We start from the raw sequence: 24311 nt of genomic DNA on the forward strand, positions 1-24311 counted from the left end.
AACAATACACACAAATGTCAATTTCACCCACTTCCTGAGCTCGTAGAGACTCATGGATGGTTGCGTTCGAAAGCCCATGCTTACTTCCTGGATAAGCGATGAAAATATCAGAAAGATCTGAGCGTCGGTTCCAGAGTTATTCAAGAAAAACCTGTTATTGGCTGTTTAGAAGGCTCTGGGAGACTTAATTTGCATTTTTGTCCCATAATGCAATTCTGAACCTCTTAGAGACACAAAACCCTGAGTGAAACTCACATCTCTCAGAATCATCCCCCTGGCCGTTTGGGCATTCAGACATCGGTCGATGGCGGAAGCAATGGAGGAAGCAGAGTTGGAAGATTTGGTTGGCGGTGAATTACGAATAGAGGATAAGAGAGGACTGGATGGAAAGAATGTCAACAAGAAAAGAAAGCAGCATGAATTAAGCGAGTCGAGTGAGGATTTTGTGGATGATTTGCTGGTCGGAATGGTGGTTGTGACACGCAACTCACATGGGATTTCTAGAGATTTGCATGGGGTGGCATTAACTATTGCAAGTAAAATTGGGACGATTAAGTCAGTAAGGATTACTAAAAGTGGAATGGTAATGATTGCGTCTGAGAGTCTGAGAGTCAGAGGGAAAAAGCTTTGGAGATGAACGAGTATGGAAAGGATTGTGTAAATGTGAAATGTTTCCCACTTGGGTCAGTAGCCAGGAAGAGAGGAGTGGTTGATGCTGATTTATATCTAGATGTTGAAGAATTTATGGAAGTGGAAGGTGTATGTGAGGCAAGAAGAATGACAAGATTTAGGGACGGGAGGAAGGAGAAGAGTAGGAGTGTGTGTTTGACGTTTGTAGGAGAGTTGCCACCGAGAGTGTTAATGGAGTATGTGTCTTACAGAGTGAGGCCCTATCAGAGAGCCCCTCTGAGGTGTTTTGGTTGTCAGGAGTATGGGCATGCGGCTGCGGTGTGTAGGAAAAACAGAATATGGAAGAGATGTGGTAAAACAGGGTGTGATATTGAAAATTGTGAAGTAAATAAGGAGCAAGCCAATTGCTTACATTGCAAGGGCAATCATGATGTGGGGGATGTGCAGTGTCCGAGAAGAAAGAAAGAAGGGGAGGTGAGTAGGATTAGAGACGATCAGGGTATATCATATGCTGAGGCTGCTAAGAGCTGGAGAGGGGAAAGGAATGAGGTCAGGGTGGTTGTGCCAGAGAAGGAAAAGAACAGATCAAAACAGAGTGATGTAATTTGCATGGACAAGAGAAGATTCCTGGCCTTTATAGCAATGGTCATAAACTGTGCTACTAGCATGACTGGGAAGACGGAGAGGACGGAAATGGTGGTTGACCCCGCTAAAAGGTTCCTGGATGTGATGGACGTATCTGGAGCAGAGATAGATCGAATATTGTGGGATGCATTTGCGCAAGCTCAGACAACTGCGTCTGAGTGACGGGATGGATAATGATTGTGAAGTGAAGCACTTTGGGTGGACACTTATTTTTAACTGTGAATGGCAGAATTTTTGAAAACTACTAGATTCCAGTAGGTGGCGGTATGCACTTAGATTGTAATCTGCCAATTATCGCAAAGAAGAAGAAGAAGCATTCAGACATCTGCCTCCATTGAGGCAGAATAAGTTCATAATAAAGGATTTACTAACCTTAATAAGGCACTGTTCTCGCTTTGGATCCGGTACCTACAAAAAGCATAATAAAAGATTTATTAAGCTTAATAAGGCACTGTTCTCGCTTTAGATCCGGTACCTACAAAAAGCATAATAAGTGCATAATAAAGGATTTATTAACCTTAGTAAGGCACTGTTCTCGCTTTAGATCCGGTACCTGCAAAAAGCATAGTTAACTGTTAATAAGTGCATAGTTAACTGCTAATAAGGTAATAACAAACTATTTATTAAGCTTAATGAAGTAACAAAACCAGCTAGTAAAGGTGGTTATAAAGTGCTTATAAATGTCTTATAAGCTACCAATAAATATGTTTATAATGTGATTATTAACACTTATATAGTATTATTAACATATAATAGTGTTACTTATTATATAATAATAATAGTGTTGCTTATTAACACAAGCACCTTATAAGAGCCTTATTACCTATTAATTAATGCTTATTAATATAACCTTAATATAAAAAAATAAATATAAACCTTTTTTTTCTTTTTTTTTCTTATTTATTTATTTATTTATTTATTTATTTATTTATTTACAATGTATTTATTGACATTTACATATACACTGTAAACTAGCATTTCTCAACCGTTTTGAGACGCTGGCGTACATTTGTGTTGTCCGTCCATGTCTTCCATCTTCAGGGCTAGCTTTACTTAAAAATACTAAATGTTGTTGTGTAGGTCACCAGCCCAGGCAGTGTTCTGCAGTATCTAAGGGACTGGCAACGGTCTCTGAAACCCTGCACTACACTGCGGGGCAGAAGTAATACAAAACCCTGCATGTCATGAGGCATCTGCAGACTGCCATCTTGGCGATACGTTGGGATGAACTAGCTATATTCTCTTTTGCGAAAACCAATGAGATTCATCGTCACGCTTTGCTAACGTTCTGGGGACCTTGGGAGCAGAGATAGAGTTGTCTCTGCGCTGTAGTTGTAATCAGACCTTGGGGACCTTAAACTTTCTTCTTCTGGCATTAGCTATTGTCCTTCCACTCGACTGGGGCGAAGAACTTTGAGCTGGGTCAATTTGGCAGGCAAAGTTGGCAGGCCATTTAAATTGGTTGGACGTGGCGGCATCCATCAGAGGTGACACCCACAGAATAATAGCTGTGATTCATTCTTGCTCCCTTTCTCTCCATTTCACTCGCTCTCTGCTCCATCTCTCCCCTCACGCTCCTCCTCTCCTCTCCCCTCACACTCCTCTCCTCTCACGCTCCATCTCTCCCCTCAAGCTCATCCTCTCCCCTCACACTCCATCTCACCCCTCATGCTCCATCTCTCCCCTCACGCTCCTCCTCCTTGCTCCATCTCTCCCCTCGTGCTCCTCCGCTCCGCCTCCCTGCTCCATCTCTCCCCTCACGCTCCTCCTCCCTGCTCCATCTCTCCTCTCACGCTCCTCTGCTCCTCCTCCCTGCTCCATCTCTCCTCTCACGCTCCTCCTCCCTGCTCCACCTCTCCTCTCACGCTCCTCCTCCCTGCTCCATCTCTCCCCTCGCGCTCCTCCTCCCTGCTCCATCTCTCCCCTCACGCTCCTCCTCCCTGCTCCATCTCTCCCCTCACACTTCTCCTCCCATCTCCATCTCTCCCCTCACACTTCTCCTCCCATCTCCATCTCTCCCCTCACACTTCTCCTCCCTGCTCCATCTCTCCCCTCACGCTCCTCCTCCCTGCTCCATCTCTCCCCTCACGCTCCTCCTCCCTGCTCCATCTCTCCCCTCACGCTTCTCCTTCCTGCTCCATCTCTCCCCTCACACTTCTCCTCCCTGCTCCATCTCTCCCCTCACACTTCTCCTCCCTGCTCCATCTCTCCCCTCACGCTCCTCCTCCCTGCTCCATCTCTCCCCTTGCGCTCCTCCACTCCTCCTCCCTGCTCCCTCTGTTCCTCCTCCCTGCTCCATCTCTCCCCTTGCGCTCCTCCTCCCGTCTCGTCTGCTCCATCTCTCCTCTACTCCTATCCTCCTCTTGTCTGGTTGTCATTCTCTGTCTCTTTAATTGCCCTAACAGAGATGGTGTGTCATTAAGAGAGGAGGATATACAGTAGGCTCTGCTCGATGAGGTGGGAGGCCGGCTGATTGGCTGACTGGCCTCACAGATTGACATGGACTCAAAGATTAGCGATTCCTCTCTGGCTCACACACACACACACACACACACAAACCCACACGTGCATGTGCACGCACACACACGCGCACACATACGCGCACACGCATATCTGCCCGCAAACTCACACATTTACCCATTATCTCAGCAGACTGAGCTAACTGAACTGAAGGTGATTTCACACCAGGCACCAGCGGTTCACTCACACTCTTTTAGTTTGCTGCTTTAGTTCAGTTTGTTTGTCAGGTGAGAACATTCGAACTCAGGTGGCACCAAATAACAACAGAGAGACACCTGAAAATCTGATCCTCAGTCCTCTAACAAGAGAAGTAGGAAAGAGAAGAACAGGAAACAAACCCCAAAACACAAGGATTTATGTTTAAAAGTAGACAGATCTTGACATCTAATAATGAGGACAAACCACAGTTTGAACTGCTGCTCATATTTAGCTATTTCTGCCTTAAGTTATATTCCATAATGCTTAGCTAAAGTTACAGAGACTGAAATCAGTCAGTGTAACTGAAACCTCGAACCTGGCAGGATGACAGGGCGCACCAAAACTATGCCCAATAAACAAGCTACTTCTAATTCATGTGACTTTTGTTTACAAGCCCTGGTTTACTTGTAATTGGGAAGGGTGAACCTAAACAAACCAAATACAAAAGTGCAACAAACTTTTCCACTCTACTTCAAACCAAAGAAAACGAATTGTAGGTGTGAGTGCACAATAAAACGACATCCTCTATTTACAGGGTGGTTGCTATCTGTCTGACTTTCTCTCTCTCTCTCTGTTTCTCTCTCTGCCTCGCTTTGTCTCTCTCTCTCTCTGTGTGTGTCTCTCTCTCGCTCTGTCTCTCTCTCTGTGTGTGTGTGTGTGTGTGTGTGTCTCTCTCTCTCGCTCCCTGTCTCAGGACGGCTCCCAAGGCTTCTTCGGAGCAGGGCAGCAGCAGTGACAAGAAGGAGCGTCCCATGAGCACCATGAGTGAGGCGTCTAACTACACCGGAGGCTCAGACTACAGCACCTTTCCCGGCAGCCCCGCCGCCACCGCCACCACCACCCCCTGCTCTTCACGGGTCAGTCACAGCACAGTGGGCTGAATGAATGAATGAATGAATTTATTTGGTGATAAGATAAAAAGAACAAAGAAGTGGACAAGCACCAAATATCAAACATAAGTTAAAAACAAACATCACAGGAAATCACCGAGGATAAAAACACAATAAAGCCCTAGGACTTATTTCCATTTTGGTCCCCATATGATTCCATTGTGGTCCCCACAATGGAATGACACGCCCTCTTAATGGCGGGAACACACCAGAAGTGTCTCCAACGCGGGAGCGTTGCATCGCGGAGGCAGTTTCATTTCGGCGTCCTTGTTAACAGTTTAAACCGATCACACCGGCCACGGCGCTTCGCGGCCGTCCTGCAGCAAGAGTTTCCGCATCTGGTCTATTTTTGACACGAGCCGTGAGCGGCCGCGTCCAGCCAAGCATGAAGTCAGTACAAGTTGTGACCGGCGTGCAGCAAAACAGAGCGAGGCGTGGAGCAAAACAGAACACTTCTGGTGTGAATGACCAGGCTCCTGCTCGACGCTTCTGTGTCGGAGATGTTTCTGGTGTCTCCCCGCTCCCCAGCATTACATTTACAGTGTTTGGTTCACACCAGGGCCCAGTTTTTTTTAAAGTAATCCGATTGGATTTCGGATAACGGATTGGATCAAATCTTGAAAGTGGGTAGTTCAAAAGAAAAAAAGGATTCTGAAATCGGATTGGATTATGTAATCCAATCTTGATTTTTATCCGGATCAAACCTTCAGTATGCGTTGTTCAAAACCTTTTAGTAGGATTGGGATAACTTTGATCTAAAAAAATCTGGATTAAACTGATCCCAGCAAAAGGGTGGATTCAGGGTGGATTTCAGTCACAGATTCAAAAAACACAGGATAATAAGATGTAAATATCCCTTGTGCAAGCACTTACTAGAGAGTCTTTTGATGGTATCTGCAACACTGAAGTGGCTAATGATGGAATTTGACACAGAGGGGCGAGGGTTAAAAGAGTCATTGGAGTCATCAGGTGGTAACCCCCCTTCACCGGCGTTTCGACGACAAAACCACTACACCTCTAGGGGGCTCGTCGGCAACACCTGGCGTCCCAGGTGTGCCCTCCTCTGCTTTCAACCCTCCCCTCTGTGTCGTCTCCCACAGTTTATCAGCAGCACCGGGCAACAGCTTCCGTGCCAACTCCAACTCCTCCATGACAGTGGTATTGATGCACTGCAAACTTTGGTTTACATCCCGTTGCTGTGCTTCACTCGACTGATTTGACCTTGCCTTCGCAGATGTATGACAGTCAGAAGGGTGTAGTCAACGCGAGGCCTCTGTCCCTCCTCCCTCCAACACGGAAGCCTGTGGGCAACAGCCTCCGTGCCCGAGTCAGACTCCTCCATGACACCATTCTCCCTCAAACACCGAAGCTTGTGGCCCGCCGCTGCGATTCCTGTGGTGCTCTCTTGCACTGTGCTCGTGTTGCTCATAGTCGTTTCCGGTCCAAAGTCTATTACCGCGATATCAGCCGATGAGTCCTCTTCCGCCCCCACTCTCGCAGACTCCGGGGGTATTCTCTTATATTTACTTTTCGTAGCTAAAGCGGGTGTTTCCAACGTGCTGAAAAGCCTGGGAAACTACAGCCATGGGAAGCTAACCCATGCCTGTCCCGGTGGGGGGACAAAATACACAAAATGTAATGAAACTTTAAATTTGGTTAAATAATTCAATATTTGGATCATGCAGTATATTCAATTCAATTCAAACTTTATTCCAGACACACAGGGGGTCCATAGAGTACATATATATTATCAACATCACACAACAAATTATACAGTTAAAAAAAAAATAAGAGAGAAACAACAAACATAAGATCATAAATAGAGGCTGACTCTCCAGTGTTTACGCAGCCTGGACGAGAACCGAAGACAGCTCTTACCAGGATTGACTATATCCTCAATAATGCTGTTCTGGGACTCATCCAGGCGAGACATGAATCCATACATAGAATGCCTTAAGAGAGCCTCACATGTGTGGATTCCACACGTCACAAACAAGTGACTGGCACTATGCCACCTAGGGACCCCAAGTAGAATCCTCAGGGCATCATTGTAGGCCACCTTAAGCCTCCGCATGCTACCTTTCTTATATGTGCACCATAAGAAAGCTGTATACATGGGAGTGCAAAAAGCTTTAAAAAGTGCACACTTGACAGGACCAGAACACATACTGAACCTGCGAAGCAACATATTAGCCTGTCTATAGATATCTCTATCATCATGGAGATTATCTGTGAAGATGTGGCCAAGGTACTTAATTTCCTGGCATACAGAAAGATGACTGTCAGATAGGTGAAAGGCTGGGAAGGCCAATTTCTTGTCCTCCTGGCTTCTCACTATCATGACACTACTCTTTTTTGCATTGTAAATTATGTCATGTTCATTGCCATAATTTGAGCACACTTTCAATAGTTGCTGTAGCCCTCCACTGTATGGACTCAGAATGACCAGGTCATCAGCGTACATAAGGTGATTGATGATAGAGTTACCCATAAGACAGCCCGTATTGCACTTATTTAATTCACTAGATAGATCATCCATGTAAACGTTGAATAAAATGGGAGATAAAATCCCCCCTTGCCGGACCCCATTGCTAACTGAAAAATGGGAAGATGTCACATTACCCCATTTAACCTGCATTTGCTGATTTGCGTACCAAAACAGCAGTATACGCACAATGTGCTTAGGAATGCCTCTATCAAGCAGCTTCTGAAACATTTTGGCATGATTAATCCTGTCAAAAGCTCGAGAAGCATCAATAAAGCAAAGGAAGACAGTGGAGTTATGGCTACTGTAGCTGGCAATCATTTCTTTAAGTGCAAAGATGCATAAGTCTGTGCCATGGTTCTTTTTAAAACCAAACTGGTTATCTGCAGTCAAGACAAACATTTCAAGACGTACAAGCAGGATTCTTTCCAATACTTTGGAAAGGATACTGGTCAGAGCGATATGTCTATAGTTATCAATGCTGTTTAGTTTACCTGCCTTGTCTTTAAGGACAGGCACTAATTGTACAGAGGTGATGGACTCTGGAAGGACACCATGACCCAACAGTCCTGTAAAACACATGGCCAGTAGAGGGCAGATTTTATTGCTTGCATATTTGAGGTGTTCAGCTGTGATGTGATCAATGCCACATGCCTTGTTGTTATCTAGCATCCTAATGGCATCAACCACATCATCAGACCTGATCAGTACATTTTCAGATGGGTCAACATGATCAACTGCCACAGTACCACCATTGACACAGTTGAATGACTTGTAATAGTGTTCTCGCCACACCTCAGCTACAGTATATACATTTATTTATAAGATTTTCACTTAATTTCTTCATCCGTTAGGCTACAGTGATTAAGTATATAAAGTAGACATAGTCCAGTATTCAGCTTTTCAGTACAGCAAAATAAAAAGATTTTGGCCTCATAATAAAATAATCCCCCAAACAGCTGTCAATATTGAACACAAATAATATATTTAATTCAAACTGTCACTTATCACTGTATATTAATGACACTGACACGATCATCAGTCATTAACCAATCAAAAATAGTGTCTAACTATTGCATGTCCAGTTAGTCCCCCATTCTGGTCAGGGTCTCCAACGGGCTCAGGTGCATCACGAATGTCATCACAGAGAGGGACATTGTGCCTGTCATGATGTTGTGCAGGACAATACAGGCAAGTATTTGCCGGTGAAGGTCCTTGGACTCAAGGACAGACCGAAGGGGAGGACGCAGTACTCGTAAGCCACTCCCAGGAAGGAAAACCGAAGGTATTTCCTGTGTCTTTCCACGATAGGAACGTGGAAGAAGGCGTCTTTCAAGTCGACGGATGTAAAGAAAGCCCTAGGCCTGATCGATTTGAACAGACTGGGAAGCGTCAACATGCAGAAGGGCACCTTCCTCAGAGTCAAGTTGAGGAGCCGGAGGTCCAGAATGGGCCACATGGATCCGTCCTTCTTGGGCACTATGAAGTACCTGTGGTACAACCCTGAGTGCTTGTCCGGGCCTGACACGGCCCGTTTTGCGCCCTTTGCCAGGAGCGAGGAGACTTCCTCGCTGAGGACAGCCATGGAACCCTCGTCCGCCGGTCCTGAAGCGGGGATGCCGTTGAAGGGACGTGCTCGGCAGGCTGGGCCCCAGAGGGCTACGTCCTGTCAGCAACGAGGTAACGTCGGCCGTGCGGCACGACGGCATCCGTGGGGGAGGAAAAGGGGGAGAAAAATGTGTTGGAGCGATGCTTACGCATTGTGGAACCCGTCGGGCCGGAGCCGTCATGGGGCACAACAGCGATGCGCCCCTCACGGCTTTCGCTGGCAAGGGGCACGTCATTGGCAAAGCTCTTTTGGGTGCTCGACAGTGCTGTGGGACACCGGGTCCTGGCAACGTGTAACACCTCCCCACGCGCCGGGCCCTGGGGCCTGGTCGCGCATGCTGACCTGTTGCGGCGTCGGCCAAAACTGCGATTCGGCTGCTGGTTAGGTTGCATACGAACCGTGCGGGGCTCCCAAGATGCCCCAGGAGGCGTGGCGTTACTGCCTGGCCCACCTGGTCTGCTCACACCTGCATTGGCAGGGGTTGGGCCCCAGTGGGCGGACCTCCCGCGTGGGGGGCAGGCGGGACTGGGCGTCGCCGGACAACCCGAGCGGCCCCGGGTCTGGAACGTGGAACGTGGAAGTGCCAAGGAGCAGAAATATTCCAAAACTAAATACACTTCACATTTGTCCAAAACACACAGCACACAGCAAAACCACAGCAAAATCGCCATTGAGTAAATGTACAAACCTTGCATTCACTTTATCCCCAGGCTGAAGCATGACGAAATCTTCTGGTCTGTGTGGCCCTATAGTTAGTTAGTTAGTTAGTTTTTTTTTATTTCCGTGTCATGCCATTTCTGGCCCATCCCACATGGGATTACAAGACACTATCATACCAAATTATATATAAACATAACATCCGGCTGTACCTCAATATACAAACAAAATAAACAAAGTATATAATATATACACATACGTATGTACATATACATACACATATACACACTTAGTGTACATACATACACTTTTTTTTTTTTTCTTCTTCTTACATTGCCTTTTCCTGATAAAGAGCTTTTTTTCTCATGTCCCAGGCTTTTTCCAAATAACAAGCCAGTCCAAAAGTTTCATACATAAACAACCAACTCAAATTATGTGCATCATCATTATTAAGAAAATCAAAATCTGTTTTTACCTTACTGAACAAAATATTGCGCGGTTCACTGTAAAAAGGACAATAAAAAACAAAATGAAACTAATTTTCTATGTCATTTAAACAACACATTGGACACACCCGCTCTTCTTCTTCCAATCTGACATACCGTCCAGTTTCGATCATAAGCGGTAAAATACCAAATCTCAGCTGGGCACATAAGGCTCTCTGTTCTTTTGATAAATTATAATTAACATAATTTTCAGTACCAAAATCATGTTTAATCATACGAAACGTACGCAGCTTTGGTTTAGTCCATATATCCTCAGCCCATTGCACCTTATACTGAGTAAACACAGATTCTCTAAGTATAGCAATGTTGATTTTGCTGTTATTGAAAAATGCCTCACCAAACCCAAAGCTAAAAAATAATGCATGCACATCTCTTGACCAACAACCATTAATTTGTTTATCTCACAGAAAAATCGTTCTTGCAGCCTGTTTCCCTCCATATCAAGCAACCTATTCCACAGCTGAGCCATACATATTTTCCAGCGAGCCTCACCTGGTTCCCACCCCATGTCCCCTGCTATAGCTAACTTTGGAGCATATTTGTGTGCACCTAAAAAATATCTCATTGCACTTTTTTGGACTGATTCACATATAGAGATGTTTCGTAGGCCCCGAGCCCCAGCAGAATAATCCAACACAGGACATACACAAGCTACAAAGAGTTTGGAGTATGTTTGGAAACTCATATCCTTCAGGTTTTTGCTCTTACCTATAATTCCCCCCAAAGCTCTAGTTGCTGATTCAGCCAGAACTGTGACACCTTTTTTTAAATTCATGTCCTCATCAAAGTAAAGACCCAGATATTTATATGAATCCACATAATTAAGTTTATGTGAACCAACTTTAAACTGATAGGTGCTATGGGTACATGAGGGGTTCCTAAAATGAATAATTTCTGTTTTCTTTTTGTTAATGACCAATCTCCATTTTTTACACCATGTCATTAGTATATGAAAGCATTTGTTGTAGTTTTTCTTCCGATGGTGCCAGTAGAACAATATCGTCAGCATACAAAAGAATACTTGTCATTTCTTTTCCACACATTATCCCACAACTTAAAGCATTAATTTCTTTGGCCAAATCATTGATATAGAGAGCGAATAATGTGGGAGACAAGGAATCCCCTTGTTTTACCCCTAATGAGGTTGAGAACCAGTTGGTGCAAAATTAATTTACTCTCACACATGCTATGGGATCACAATAGAGAGATTGCATGGCTGCATAGAATCGTCCATTCACCCCATACTCAATAAGTTTATAGGCTAAAAGATTTATATTAACCAGATCAAAGCATGCATAAGTTGATTCAATGTTATCAATTCTATTTGTTATAATTGCAGACAGTACAAAAATATGATCAAGGCATGATCTTGATTTGCGAAACCCATTTTGCTCCTCCACAAGGAGGCGCTCTCCCTCCAGGCATGACATGAGCCTCTCATTAAGAATATTGGAATACAGCTTATAAACTGTGCTCATTAGACTGATCCCTCTATAATTAAGTGGCATCCTTGGGTCTTCACTGTTGGATTTTGGTATTGGGTTTATAATAGACTTTGACCACATAGATGGTATCTTACCAGAGTCAAAACAGGTTTTAAATAAATCAAATAAAATACAGAATAATTTGTGCGACTTCAATATGTCATTGGGTATATTTTCAATACCAGTTGCTTTCCCTTGTTTTGCTTTGTTGATAACAGTTTGAACTTCACTATAAGTGAGATCCTTATTAAGACTTTCATTTACCCAGAAGTCCCCTTTTAATATTTGTCTTTCTATTGATTCTTTCCTGAGACATATTTCTTTATAATAGCTTTCCTCACAATCTAAAATATCACTGGAGAAAATACTTTTTTTTTTACCTATCTTTGAATAACCTCAGACAGCTCAGTTACAGAGTTGCCATCAGGCCCCAACACCTCCATGGGTATTTTCCAAACCCTCCTTGGGCCCAGTTTATTAATTTCAGACCAGAATCTCTTGGGATCCGATGTTTGAATCTCCTTCAAGTTTAGCACCTGTCCTCTTTGAAAGCGCCTTTTATAAAATCTATACCTTTTGTCAAACGTATACTGGCTGTTCTTAAAGGCTTCTAAAAGTGCTTTCTTTTCAGTTTGATCACTAGAGCACCTCAGAAACATATTTTCAGCTTTATGCATAGATTGCTATAGTTCTTTTAACTCCTCATTCCAATAAGGTTTATTTTTACAAAAACTTTTTGGGTTTTTTTTATTTCCCGCTTTCACATCACTTTCTATATCTTTTTTAATCAATTTACAGAAATTATTATACCAATTATCTAAATTTTCTTGTTCCCCAAAGCAAAGTGGTAATTCATTCTTCAAATTCAGTAAAGCTGATTGTTGTGGATCAGAAAGCATAAAGTTAGCTGGTAGAATCCTGCTGACCTTCTTTGAAATTGTTAGATTACTGACCTGAGGAGCTGTATAATCGTGAGCCTCAGTTTTTATTAGAAATTTCAACAGCAGTAATGAATGATCTGGGACTCTGCATCTTTCTCCAATTAAAGCCATACAATTTGCAAGCATGATTAGTTGATTTGGAGCTAATACTTCAAAGAAATCACAGGTTTGTAAACAGTCATGTGGTACAAAAATATAGTCAACCACGGCTTTGCCCCTCACAGATATAGATGTATAGTTATCATTCAAGGGGCATATCCTTCCATTAACAATACATAACTTCGATTCTTTTAAGAATTCAATCATTGACTCCCCATGCTTAATTACGAAAACATCTAATGAGGTTCTGGTTGGAACCTCATCCACTTCTTTTAAATGATCATCAAGCGCAGCTATCCTGCCATTGAAATCTCCACAAAGATAAATTGCATCATCTTCAGAACATAAATAAATTTGACTGAGGAGATGGTTAAAGAAAAGTGAGGTATCCTTTCCCCATACTGAAGTTTCTGGTGGCAGGTAACAGGTGAAAACAACAAATGTATATTCAGATTTCAAATGCCAGAATTTCAAACCCAATATTCCATCCACTTGCTTATCTATAACATCAATTCTATATAAACACAGCAAATCTTTCTTAACACAGAACCCGACCCCACCAGAGCCTCTGGGGGCTTTAACGTGTTTTGTTCTGTTATGCCCAAACCAAACATAACCTTCCAAGTCAAGTTTATTTGTATAGCACATTTCATACACAGAGGCAATTCAAAGTGCTTCACATAAAATGGTTGACAGGAAAAGAAGAGAAGAGAATAAAATGGACATTTAAAAGCATCACAACAAAACTTTAAAAAAAGAGTATAAAAAGTGCATTTAAGCAGCAGCTTCACATAAAATGGTTGACAGGAAAAGAAAAGAAAAGAAGAGAATAAAATTGACATTTAAAAGCATCACAATTTTTTTTTTTTAAAGAGTATAAAAAGTGCATTAAGCAACAGGCGCAGCAGTTGCAGAAAGAGCTAAAAACTTGAGTTTTAACTGCTGTCAGCAGTTAAAAGCGACGGTAAACATAAAAGTCTTTAGTCTATTTTTAAAAGTAAGTAAGGTTGGGGCAGATCTGAGGTCTTCAGGCAATTTGTTCCAGCTAGCAGAAGCATAGTGGGTAAATGCAGCCTTCCCATGATTTGATTTGATCCTAGGGACAGTTAATAAGCTGGACCCTGTTGACCTAAGAGTTCTAGACAGTTCTTAGCGTGGGAGCAATTCAGCTATGTATTTTGGGCCTAGGCCATTAAGTGATTTATAGACTAATAACAGTATTTTAAAATCTATTCTATGACACACTGGCAACCAGTGTAAGGACTTAAGAACTGGAGTGATATGATCAGCTTTCTTAGTCTTCGTTAGAACTCTAGCAGCAGCATTCTGAAGGAGTTGAAGTTGCCTAAGTTCTTTTTTGGAGAGACCAGAAAAAAGGCTATTGCAGTAGTCTAGCTAGCCTACTATAAATGAAGGCATGAATTAGTTTTTCTAGATCCTGTCCGGACATGTATCCCCTAATTCTTGCTATATTTTTAAGATGATAAAAAGCTGATTTTCTAATTGACTTAATGTGGGAGTTAAAGTTGAGATCGGAATCAATAATAATTCCAAGATTTTTGACTTGATCCTTAGGCTTCAGGGATAGAGACTCAAGGCGTACAGTGATTTTAAGCCTTTGTTCTTTGGGGCCAAAGACGATCACCTCAGTTTTGTCTTTGTTTAGCTGTAGGAAATTCTGGCACATCCAGTTATTTATTTGATCAATGCACTGGCACAATGATTCTATGGGGGCATAGTCAGCTGAGGAAAGAGTTATATACAACTGAGTGTCGTCTGCATAGTTATGATAGGCTACTTTGTTTTTTTGCATAATTAGGCCTAGAGGGAGCATATAAAGGTTGAAGAGAACGAGCCCCATAATGGATCCTTGAGGCACCCCACAAGTCATCCTAGTTAGGTCAGATGTGTAATTGCCAATGGAGACGAAGTACTTCCTGTCTTGAAGATAGGACTTGAACCACTGGAGGACCGTACCCGATAGCCCAACCCAGTTTTCCAGTCTGTCCAATAAAATTGAGTGGTCAACAGTGTCAAATGCAGCGCTAAGATCCAGTAGCACTAGAATCGAATTTTTGCCTGAGTCTGTGTTCATTCTGATATCATTTATGACTTTAGTAAGCGCGGTTTCTGTGCTGTGATGGGGGCGAAAGCCTGATTGGAGTTTATCTAGGAGATCATTTGAGGTTAGGAATCTATTGAGTTGTAGGTAAACAACCTTTTCAATTATTTTGGCTATAAAGGGGAGATTAGATATTGGTCTGTAGTTACTGATTACCGATGCATCAAGGCTACGCTTTTTTAGTAGGGGTTTAATAACTGCAGTTTTCAGGGACTCAGGAAAAGTGCCGGTCAAAAGGGATCTATTAACCATTTGCAATAGGTCCGACGACAGACAGGTCAATTCCTTTACCATCAAAAAGATGCGTCTCATTTAGTGAAATGATGTCCGCTTTCATGGACTGTAGAATAGTGGATCTTAACTTACAGTTTTCTACTGTCCACCCATTGACATTCCAGTGCACTAGAGTAATATACTGAGCATGATGGGCCAGAGAAGCCGTTCATCTACGGGGGGAAGCCTCCTGCTGAGGACGGCGTGAGTGATCTTGATCGTCCCGTTTCACAACGCGCCCGTTTCCCGTTACAAAAAAGTCTTTCCCCGACGGGATCTCTCTCAATATCGTGCGGAAGTTTAGATCCAGAAACCTCTCCGCATGTGATTTTTGCAGCGGGAATGTACACCCTGCTGTATTGTTCATTATCCTGTAACTTCTGCTTCCTCCGCAACACCGCCACTTTATCTTGCACAGAGGCCAACTGGACCCTGATCGGACCCGGTCCATGGCCTCTTGGATTCAGCCTCTCCGCAGCAACCAGGCTGGGCACGGGGTCACACTGCAATCCTTCCAACAGCAACCTGGATACTCTGCTCTTCACCTGTTCTCCTTCCTCAAACGGCAGACCAAACACCATCAAGCTGACTTCTGGATTGAACTCTGCAGTCGTTGCTTTTCTAGTGTTTTGCTCCACTTGTTCAACCCGAGCCCTCAATATACCAACTTCAATATCCAGACTTCTTTCCAGTGCAGTGATTTTGTTCTCAATTTCAACTTTAAGCTCGCGGTGACTCTCCTTTATAAGCTTCGTCATTGAATCACGCAGTTTGTCAAACTTACTACTGAAGCTTTCGTCCAGAGAAGTATGCAATGCACTGATTTTTCCATCAAGCAGCTTCTCCAGGTTATCATTCATTCCAGCGATACGTGCATTTAATTTCTTTAGCTCTTGCATGACATCCTGGTTCTCGTTTGGCTCCACGCATTGTTCGGCGGCATTGCTTCGCAGCAGTACTTTCTTTTGTTTGTTCTCGCCCATCATTGCAGGGTATTAATGGATTCTTCTCTTTACTTCTAGGCTTTGATTAAACCACATAAAAGTTCGATATCAGGCGTTTATATCGAAAAAAGAATTTTGAACAAACCGCTCGCGTTAACAAGCGTCCTGACCCGGAACCAGATGTCGTAGATGTTCCCTGAGAGTAAAAAAGCTTTATTTCCAATTTCTCTTCCAACGGCAACGTACTAAACCGTACAGACAACAAATAGTCTACTACGCGATTCATTGTAGTAGGCTAAATGAAAACACACTTCACAGTATTTAGCTAGCTAGCACGGCAATGTACTGGTAGCCTTGGTTTGTTTATTTTCTCCTCTTCACATGACGTTTCGCGGCCAGTCTGGCCACACCTGTTGGGCGGAGTTCATGTCAGGAGTTCACACATTCGGGCAACATCATCTCTGCCCCTTTACCCAATACAAAATTGGCAGGTGACAGGCCATGTCATGTGGTTGTTTCTATGGCAACGATGGGTCAGAGCGCTGGCCTACCCCATATGCAGGAAATGCAGCGCGAGCAGAGCCAAGCACACAGAAACAGACACACACAAGGAAATTACTCCAAAACAGCACTATAGGGATTGTGAGTAAAGTTAATTTATATAGACACCAAATTCACAGTTGAATCACTACGTTGTATTCATATAAAAATACGATTCAGTTGCGAGTCAGATGCGAGCCTCTTGCACCACAGCGCCATCTGGTGGGGCACTGCCCTACTTGCCCCTAATGCAAAATCGCCACTGGTTGGGAGTGAAACTCAACCAAACTACGAGCCTCCTCCGACCTAGTGGAGGGAGGGGGGGAATTGTGGGACCCGTGCTGAGAACTCTCCCGAGAATCCTGCTGGGGACCCTGCTGGGAGCTCTGTTGGCCGAGAGGCAGCGGGACGTCAGAGTCAGAGGTAGGCGGATCACTAGATGCCGCCTGGTGCGGCACGGCCTCGCCCTGTAAGGCGGTAGCGTTTCTGGGCTGCTCGGGTCTGAAGAGAGAGGCCCTATATAGCCGTGCCTACATCAAGGTGCATGGGGAACAGAAATCCGGGTCCCCCAGGCAGCGCTCAGCGTGAGCGCGGCCCAAGCAAGTCACACACAGTGTGTGTGTATCATTAGGGGACAGCCAAGCGTCTCAGCGAGGGCAGCGCACCTCTGCATCGAGCTTCGATGCCATGGCCAAGAAGAAGCTAGCGACTGACTGGCAGCCGTGCTAAGAAGCGAGCGTGTGGCCGAGAAAGCGCACGTGCCGCTAAGAAGCGAACGAGTCGCAGCTCCGTAAGCTATCTCGGTAGCAAGCAACTGAGAGACCAACGGCTAACAGCACGTAATTTGGCTAGTCTCAACCTAGCGGCCGGTCAATCTCAAGGCAAGCTAAAGTGGTATAATGTAACACAGAGGTAGCAATGAAGCACTAAGCTACGGAACACGTAAGCCTAAGCATGAAGCTGTCAGAACAACTGTGCTAAGGAGAGGAGTCTCCGGGACTCACGTGAGGATAGCTTAGCAGACCAACACATTAACGCTATCTAACGTAGCATACAATTAGACGGCCTCTTGTTAAAGACCGGTCTAACACGTGTAAAATACAACTTAGCTGTCGCAGCCAAAGTTCGTCGTCCGGGCGAAGGAAGCCGTCAGGCAGGAGAAACTCGACAGCCAAGAACTCCCAGTCCGCTACTCCGTGACACAGGGGACAGTTTAGACGAACGGTGGTTAGGCGAGGAAGCTAGGTCGAGAGCAAAATAATATACGTCTGGCTTCAATGTTGAATGCGGCAGAAGTGGGATTCCCTGTCTGGCGGGCCGCTACAAAATGGCTGACGGTTGCGTCCAATCACAGACAGGGTTTGGCCAGGTGATGCCTTCAGGTGCGGCTGCGGTGTTCCACTTCACCGTCACATCACCTGGGTGGTTCGAAAGGTTCACTTTTATGAAATAAAAGGTAAGAGCATTCAAGTCTGTGCACTATGCGTGCTAAAGCATTAGTGAGAGCTCAAGCTGAAGCGAAGTAAAACTCCATGGGCCCTATTCTCCCACAGGCCTTCGGCGCTAAAACGGGCCTTAAACGCAAAAAAACGTGCCTTGCGCCTGTTTTGGGACGATATCAATATGGCTTTACGCTGCCAAATGCGCTTTAGGCCGAATGGGCGTGGCGCAGTCCCAGAATGGGCCAAAGTGGGCGTGTCGGCGCTAAATACCGGCGTACTGCTATCTTCCGACCTGGCGTACATTTAGCGCTTTGCGCCTTTGAAAAGCAGGCCTATTCAGTGCGCCAGTGTCAAGGAGGGCTCTTCTGCCTCTCCCCTGTCACCCTTCTCTGTCTCTCTCTGAAACCAGGCCTATTCAGTGCGCCAGTGCTCTTCTGCCTCTTCTCTGTCACCCTTCTCTCTCTCTCTCTGACTCCCTCGCTCAGACAGACACAACACATAGCAGCACCCAGCTTCCCATAGGAAATAGCAGTTGTAAGTTTACTGGTGTGAATGTCCCAGCATGCAATTGGGTCCTCCATTTCGCTACTAAATAGCAACCAAATGAGCCGAAATAGATATAAAAGGTAGATCTAAAATAATGTGTAATGGTAAGACAACCTGCAATTGTAGAACATTTCAATATTGGACCAAATAAAACATCGAAATGAAACACCACCCTATGTGAAACATATATGTCCTCTTGAGCCTATATATACCCTTTGTGGATTTAACGTGATTTAGATAAGTGACAGCGGAACGTGCTTCCTACTGTCATCTGCTATACTGTGATGTCCGCTCCAATAACTTGGCCCTACTCCACATTTAGTTTTACAATAAAAACACATTTATGCAATGACTTTACATAATGTAGGCTATATTTATGTGCATCATCCTTCCTGCAGCAGGCGAGAGAAAATGATATCTTTCTGGACAAACTTTCACCAATCTAATAGGCTATATTTTTCTAGCTGATGCATTTAGAACATTATTTTCACTTTGATCTTGCTATAGTGTAGCGTATTTACATGCTTGCAGTATTTAAACTGCAGTTAGATTGGTTTGAGAAGCATAATAATATGGAATAATAGCCTATAATGGAGACAGACAAGACTGGATGAAGGGAGGGGGGGGCGGGCAGAGCGTTTGGCTTTCGTCTGGTTTTGCGGGATCACTGGAATTGGAGCTAAAAAGGCAAGCGTGCGATTCGTTTATTGCAGTTATCCAATGAGCATGACGGTGCATAATTTTACGCTTAAAAGGCGTGGTTGTAATGGTTGAGGCTGCGTCTAGCGCCAGCACGACGATATCAAGTGCGCTGGTCCACGGCCACTGATTTGAGCTGCGCCAGGCGCTCGGCCTAGAAACAGCGCCGATGCAACGATAGGGACCCATGTGTTCTCACGGGAAGCGACCCCGCGAGGTCCTGTTTAATGGCACCATGCTGAGCCATGATGACAGCTGCCACCAGCTCCCAGCGCTCGTTGACTGTCCTCAGTCAGTTCCTGTTTGTGTAATTACCGTTTCTTTCTGCCTGGGGAGCGGGGGAACACGAGGCAGGCCGACTCAGCTATTTCAGCGGTGAGCGCGTCATCTTGCACGGGTCACTGCGGCATCAGATTGTACAGCGTGTCCGTTTATAAATGGTTAATAAAGCAGGAAATAAATATGCAATAGAGCAAATCAAAAGTTCTGTGCTTTCATGAATAAGTGATGTGTTACTTCTGCTTACACTGAACGAAAGAAAGTGTAACAGCGCATATCGTTACGCATTCATGAACAGTAATTATTTATGACCGAGCTGTACGGGTCCAGTGCTGTGCTTTGCTCCAGGCACACGTGGGGCGGAGGAGGAGGGGGAAGGAGGGTAGGGGGCGGGTGCATGGATGACACACAGAATGCCTTCAGAAACAGGCTGCATTTTAGGCCAAGAACATCACAATGACAGCATGCTAAAAAAAAAAGTCAAGTAACAAACAAAATATTCAGACATAAGACATTTTGTCTAATACATCTACACGTATTTGAAACATTTTAGAAACAATGTGGTCATACATTTTTATCAGGCTCTATCAAGAAATATACGTGTCATTGATTTTATTTGTGTTTTTTATTTGGATTTAGACTTAAAAAAATATATGGTCATGTTTTCAGAAATAACATTATAGTATTTATGTTGGTATGCATGGTCATTTTTGTCATTTTGACTTGAAATTAATCACAGCATTGGTTGTCTGTTTAAGCATACCATTTTTGGCTGCATCAGCCAGCCTTACTGCTGCATTTGTCAGTAAGTGAGCCATGATATATGGGGGATGTGGAATATGCTTTGTGTAATGAGCTGAATACATCCTCTCCTGCTGCCTTTTATAGCAGCTTTATTTGTAGACAAGCTTTCCCCCAAGCAATGCAGCAAACCCTTCACGTTAGATCTTTGTATTTGGATGGGGGGGTGGGGGGTGATGCTGTATATAACACTGTACAGGTATATCTTTACGTGTAGTTCTCTATCTACTCTATGGGATTCAACATGTAAAAACAGGCACAATGTGGAAGATAGGTTTTTGTTTTCATAGATGGATCATAAAGGTAAACAAACAATTTTGTTTGAATGATTAATTATTGATTATTACTTACTATTATTACAAAAGTATTTTGATCAGACTTTCTGGTGTAAAATGAGTTAAATGAGCCTGGATTAAACGCAATGGGTCACATACTGATTATGCAGAATTATCTAAACTGTTTATGTTGTTTCTCTATGTTCATTATTCATTCATGCATTTCAACAGCCTTCAAGGTCTTCCAAAAAAGTTCACAACTTTGGCAAGAGGTCGAATTCCATCAAGAGAAACACCAATGCCCCGGCCGTCAGGAGCAACTGGCTTTACAAACAGGTACAGTTCAGCAAGAGTACAGCTGCCTGTATCCAAAGTCATATCAATTGACCTTTCAGATCACTGGAGTGTACAGGATGTGTGTGTGTGTGTGTGTGTGTGTGTGTGTGTGTGTGTGTGTGTGTGTGTGTGTGTGTGTGTGTGCGTGCGTGCGTGCGTGTGCGTGTGTGTGTGTTAGAGCTGGGCTCGGGCTGAATTTTCCTTACCGAACCCGACCGAGCCCGTCACATTATTAGCCGAGCCCGGCCCGGCCCGACAGGTGTCAATTGATAATCTGTCCGAGCCCGGCCCGAACCCCCTCCCTGATTTTTTTTTCCCCCTCGGAGCGCAGCGAGCGCATAATTCAATGAGTCTGTCCAGCCTATAAACAGCCCTATATAATCCCAAACCAAAATCAGTCCTCGTAATTCAAAGCAGCCAATGATTAATACGTAATGTACAAAGCAAAGCACCAAACAGCCTAATTTGTGCGTGCCGTGCACTGCCCACACAGTCCCACATCGCTGAAAGAAGTAGCCTACTGCACGGTGTCGGCGACACCAGCGCTGAGCCGACACGCAGCTGACTCCGGGCAGAGCAGCAGAGTGCATGTCTGGGCGTGTTTCATTCGATGCCTTCAGGTGCTTTCATTAACGTAGTAAATTAGCTCAGGAGCTGATGATAGATATATTTGAAGGCAAAAACAAGTGACTGATTACGTGACCGAGCCCGGCCCGAGCCCGAACGCGACTTCAATGTTTCTGTCCGAACCCGGCCCGTAAGTCGGGCCGGGTTCGGGTTCCGAGTCCGACGGGCCGGGTAGCCCTGCTCTAGTGTGTGTGTGTGTGTGTGCGTGCGCGCACGTGCACGTGCGTGCACATGTGTGGGGTGGCGGGGGTGGGCGTTCACAAATAAAAAATTATTTTAATAATTTGACAATATTCAGACGCATGTACAGCTCTTCAAATACAGAGGGGGGATCTGCAATGGCAAGAATGGCACACACATGCTCTTATCAATACAAACAACAAAAGCTCAGAAATGCAGTAATTGGAGGATGCTGGAGAATGCTGTATCCACCATTGGGCTCAACTCGTGTGTGTGTGTGTGTGTGTGTGTGTGTGTGTGTGTATATATATATATATATATATATATATATATATATATATATATATATATATATATATATATATGATTGATTTTGATTGATTGATTGATTGATTTTTATTAAATGTGTCATGCACTTGACAGTGCCCAGCCCTCATGGGCTTACAAGACACACAAATTATACATTACAACATACGCCAACGCCGCAGTAATAAAACTAAATCACAGCATAACAACATACACCACAGCAGCAAAACAAAATCATTGCATCATTTTCTGAACAGAACATATATATATATATATATATATATATATATATATATATATATATATATATATATATATATATATATATATATATACAATGTATATGTATATATATATATACAGTGTATGTATATATATATATATATATATATTTATAAACCGGCTCTCTCAAATCAAGCAATCTGATTGGTTCACAGCCATTGTATAATTCCAGTAACCGAGTTCAATAACCCATGGCCATGGGTTATTGGTTGCCATGGCAACTCTCTTACTAAAAGGCAGCGCTGCGCTCGAGCCAAACAGCTTTCTCCTGATCTGCTGTATGGAGGGTCACTAGTCCTTACAATGAGTCATTATGGACGCATGATGGCGCAACTCTCTTACTAAAAGTACCTCAAAAACAAAATGGCGGAGACAACTTTCAGATCCTTGTGAATCGATCTTCGCTTATAACTTTACTAATACTTCGCAGAAAATGATGTTTTGTACAAGAATAGACGCGGGCTAATGTCTTAACCCCTCTCTCGCGCGCCCTCACTCTTAACCCCGCATTTCTAAATAAGACGTAACGTTACTTGGTCGGCATACGGCTCTGGTGTCGGGCTTTGGAAAAGCTCTCAGCAAGCGCCAGGATTGGCCAATGTCGACTTCAGTCTCCAGAACGATCCAATCAAATCACCCGCACGTCTATCTTCTTGCTAGAGGTCCCGCCTTACAGTAGTGTTTCAACTGACTCTATCAGAATAAAATGCCAGTCGGACTTATAGTATTATTATTATTATATTATTATACTTGGAAACCGTTTTATAAAAGCAATATAGCACTCGAGCTGCGTGGTGTTGTGGATATATTCTCCACAACACACTTGCTCTCGTGATATATTGCTTAAATATATATATATATATATATATATGCTGTGTGGCCACTTTTCTCCGCCACAAATTGGAATACATTCCAAAGTTCCAAACGCTGGCCTAAAAGTTTACGCCACTAAAGGAGCGTTCACACCGAGATATTTATTTTTCGCTCTGTCGCTCAAGTCAACCCTTTGGAATCGCTCTGTCGCTCTGTTTAAATCGCTCATCAACAGGCACACGAAATGACGGACATGTGGGGGATATAACGTTACGCAATGTCATGCTGTTTGTCCACTATGAGCCCCCGTCGTTGTTTACAAGCTAAGCCTATCAGCGTGCTCCTAATGCGAGCTGCATACCGGTAGTACAGACTTCACTTCATGTCAGCTGTCAGCCTGTCAATGCGGTTTGTTGCCACACAATAAACCAGCGGTTTGTTCCAAGCCAGAGTGATCCTTGACTCGCTTTCACACGGCAGCCAATCAGCATTGAACAGCGAGCGACTGATGCCAGCGTATTTTCGCTCGAGTTGGAATATTTCATCTTGAGCGACGAGCGAATTTTCTCCCTATCGCTCTGTCTCTGCCGCTCGGACGCCCAGCGATTATTCTCCCAGGCGAATATACGCTCAATCGCTCGTTTGCATTGACTTTGTATGTAAACTCGACGCCAGCGACTAACTTTAATAGGTCGGTGTGAACGCACCTTAAGCGGCTTTGGTTAAGGTCAGGGAAAGGCTTTGGTCATCGTTAAATAAGAAAAACATTTCAGCTGAAAATGAAAATGAATCACAGTAGAGTCGTACACATTTCCTTCGTACCAGCTGGGAATTTAATCCCAATGTGACACTATTCCAGTTTAGAGTCTGTTCTGGGGTCCACCTGTCAATCAGTCTCTGGGCCTGCGAGCAGCGTGAGACCCCCCGATGAGAACCTCCTCGAGGCCACAGCTTCCAACCCGCGCTAAAAAGCCGCCGTCAATAACCTCCATCTTCACTGAACCTCGGCCGATCCACTGTTGTCACATTGAGAGTCAAATCGATTTACTCTTCACACTACGCCCCCTCCCTCCCCCCCCAAACCCTGTCAAGCAAAGTGCTCCCCCAATGCTAAAAACACAAGTGGAACAAAGGAACGCTCTTGAACTCGTTATTGCGGTGGATGAAGGCATGCCATCGAGT

At 44.1% G+C, this 24311-nt stretch overlaps 1 protein-coding gene across 4 annotated transcripts in view; it reads left to right on the forward strand.

The window, feature by feature from the left end:
- Window positions 1-24311, forward strand: part of LOC310772521 (pleckstrin homology domain-containing family A member 5-like) — a gene marked incomplete at its 5' end in the record, with an annotated part of 483802 nt that overhangs the window by 363278 nt on the left and 96213 nt on the right. For all 4 annotated transcript variants that reach the window (XM_083632350.1, XM_083632349.1, XM_083632351.1 and 1 more), the window contains 2 exons: window positions 4688-4850; window positions 20817-20921. In XM_083632350.1, the coding sequence (XP_083488476.1) occupies window positions 4688-4850; window positions 20817-20921 (268 nt within the window). The remainder of the gene's footprint in view (window positions 1-4687; window positions 4851-20816; window positions 20922-24311) is intronic.

The sequence above is a fragment of the Poromitra crassiceps genome (assembly GCF_964638095.1).
Source record: "Poromitra crassiceps genome assembly, chromosome: 2".
NCBI lineage: Eukaryota > Metazoa > Chordata > Actinopteri > Beryciformes > Melamphaidae > Poromitra > Poromitra crassiceps.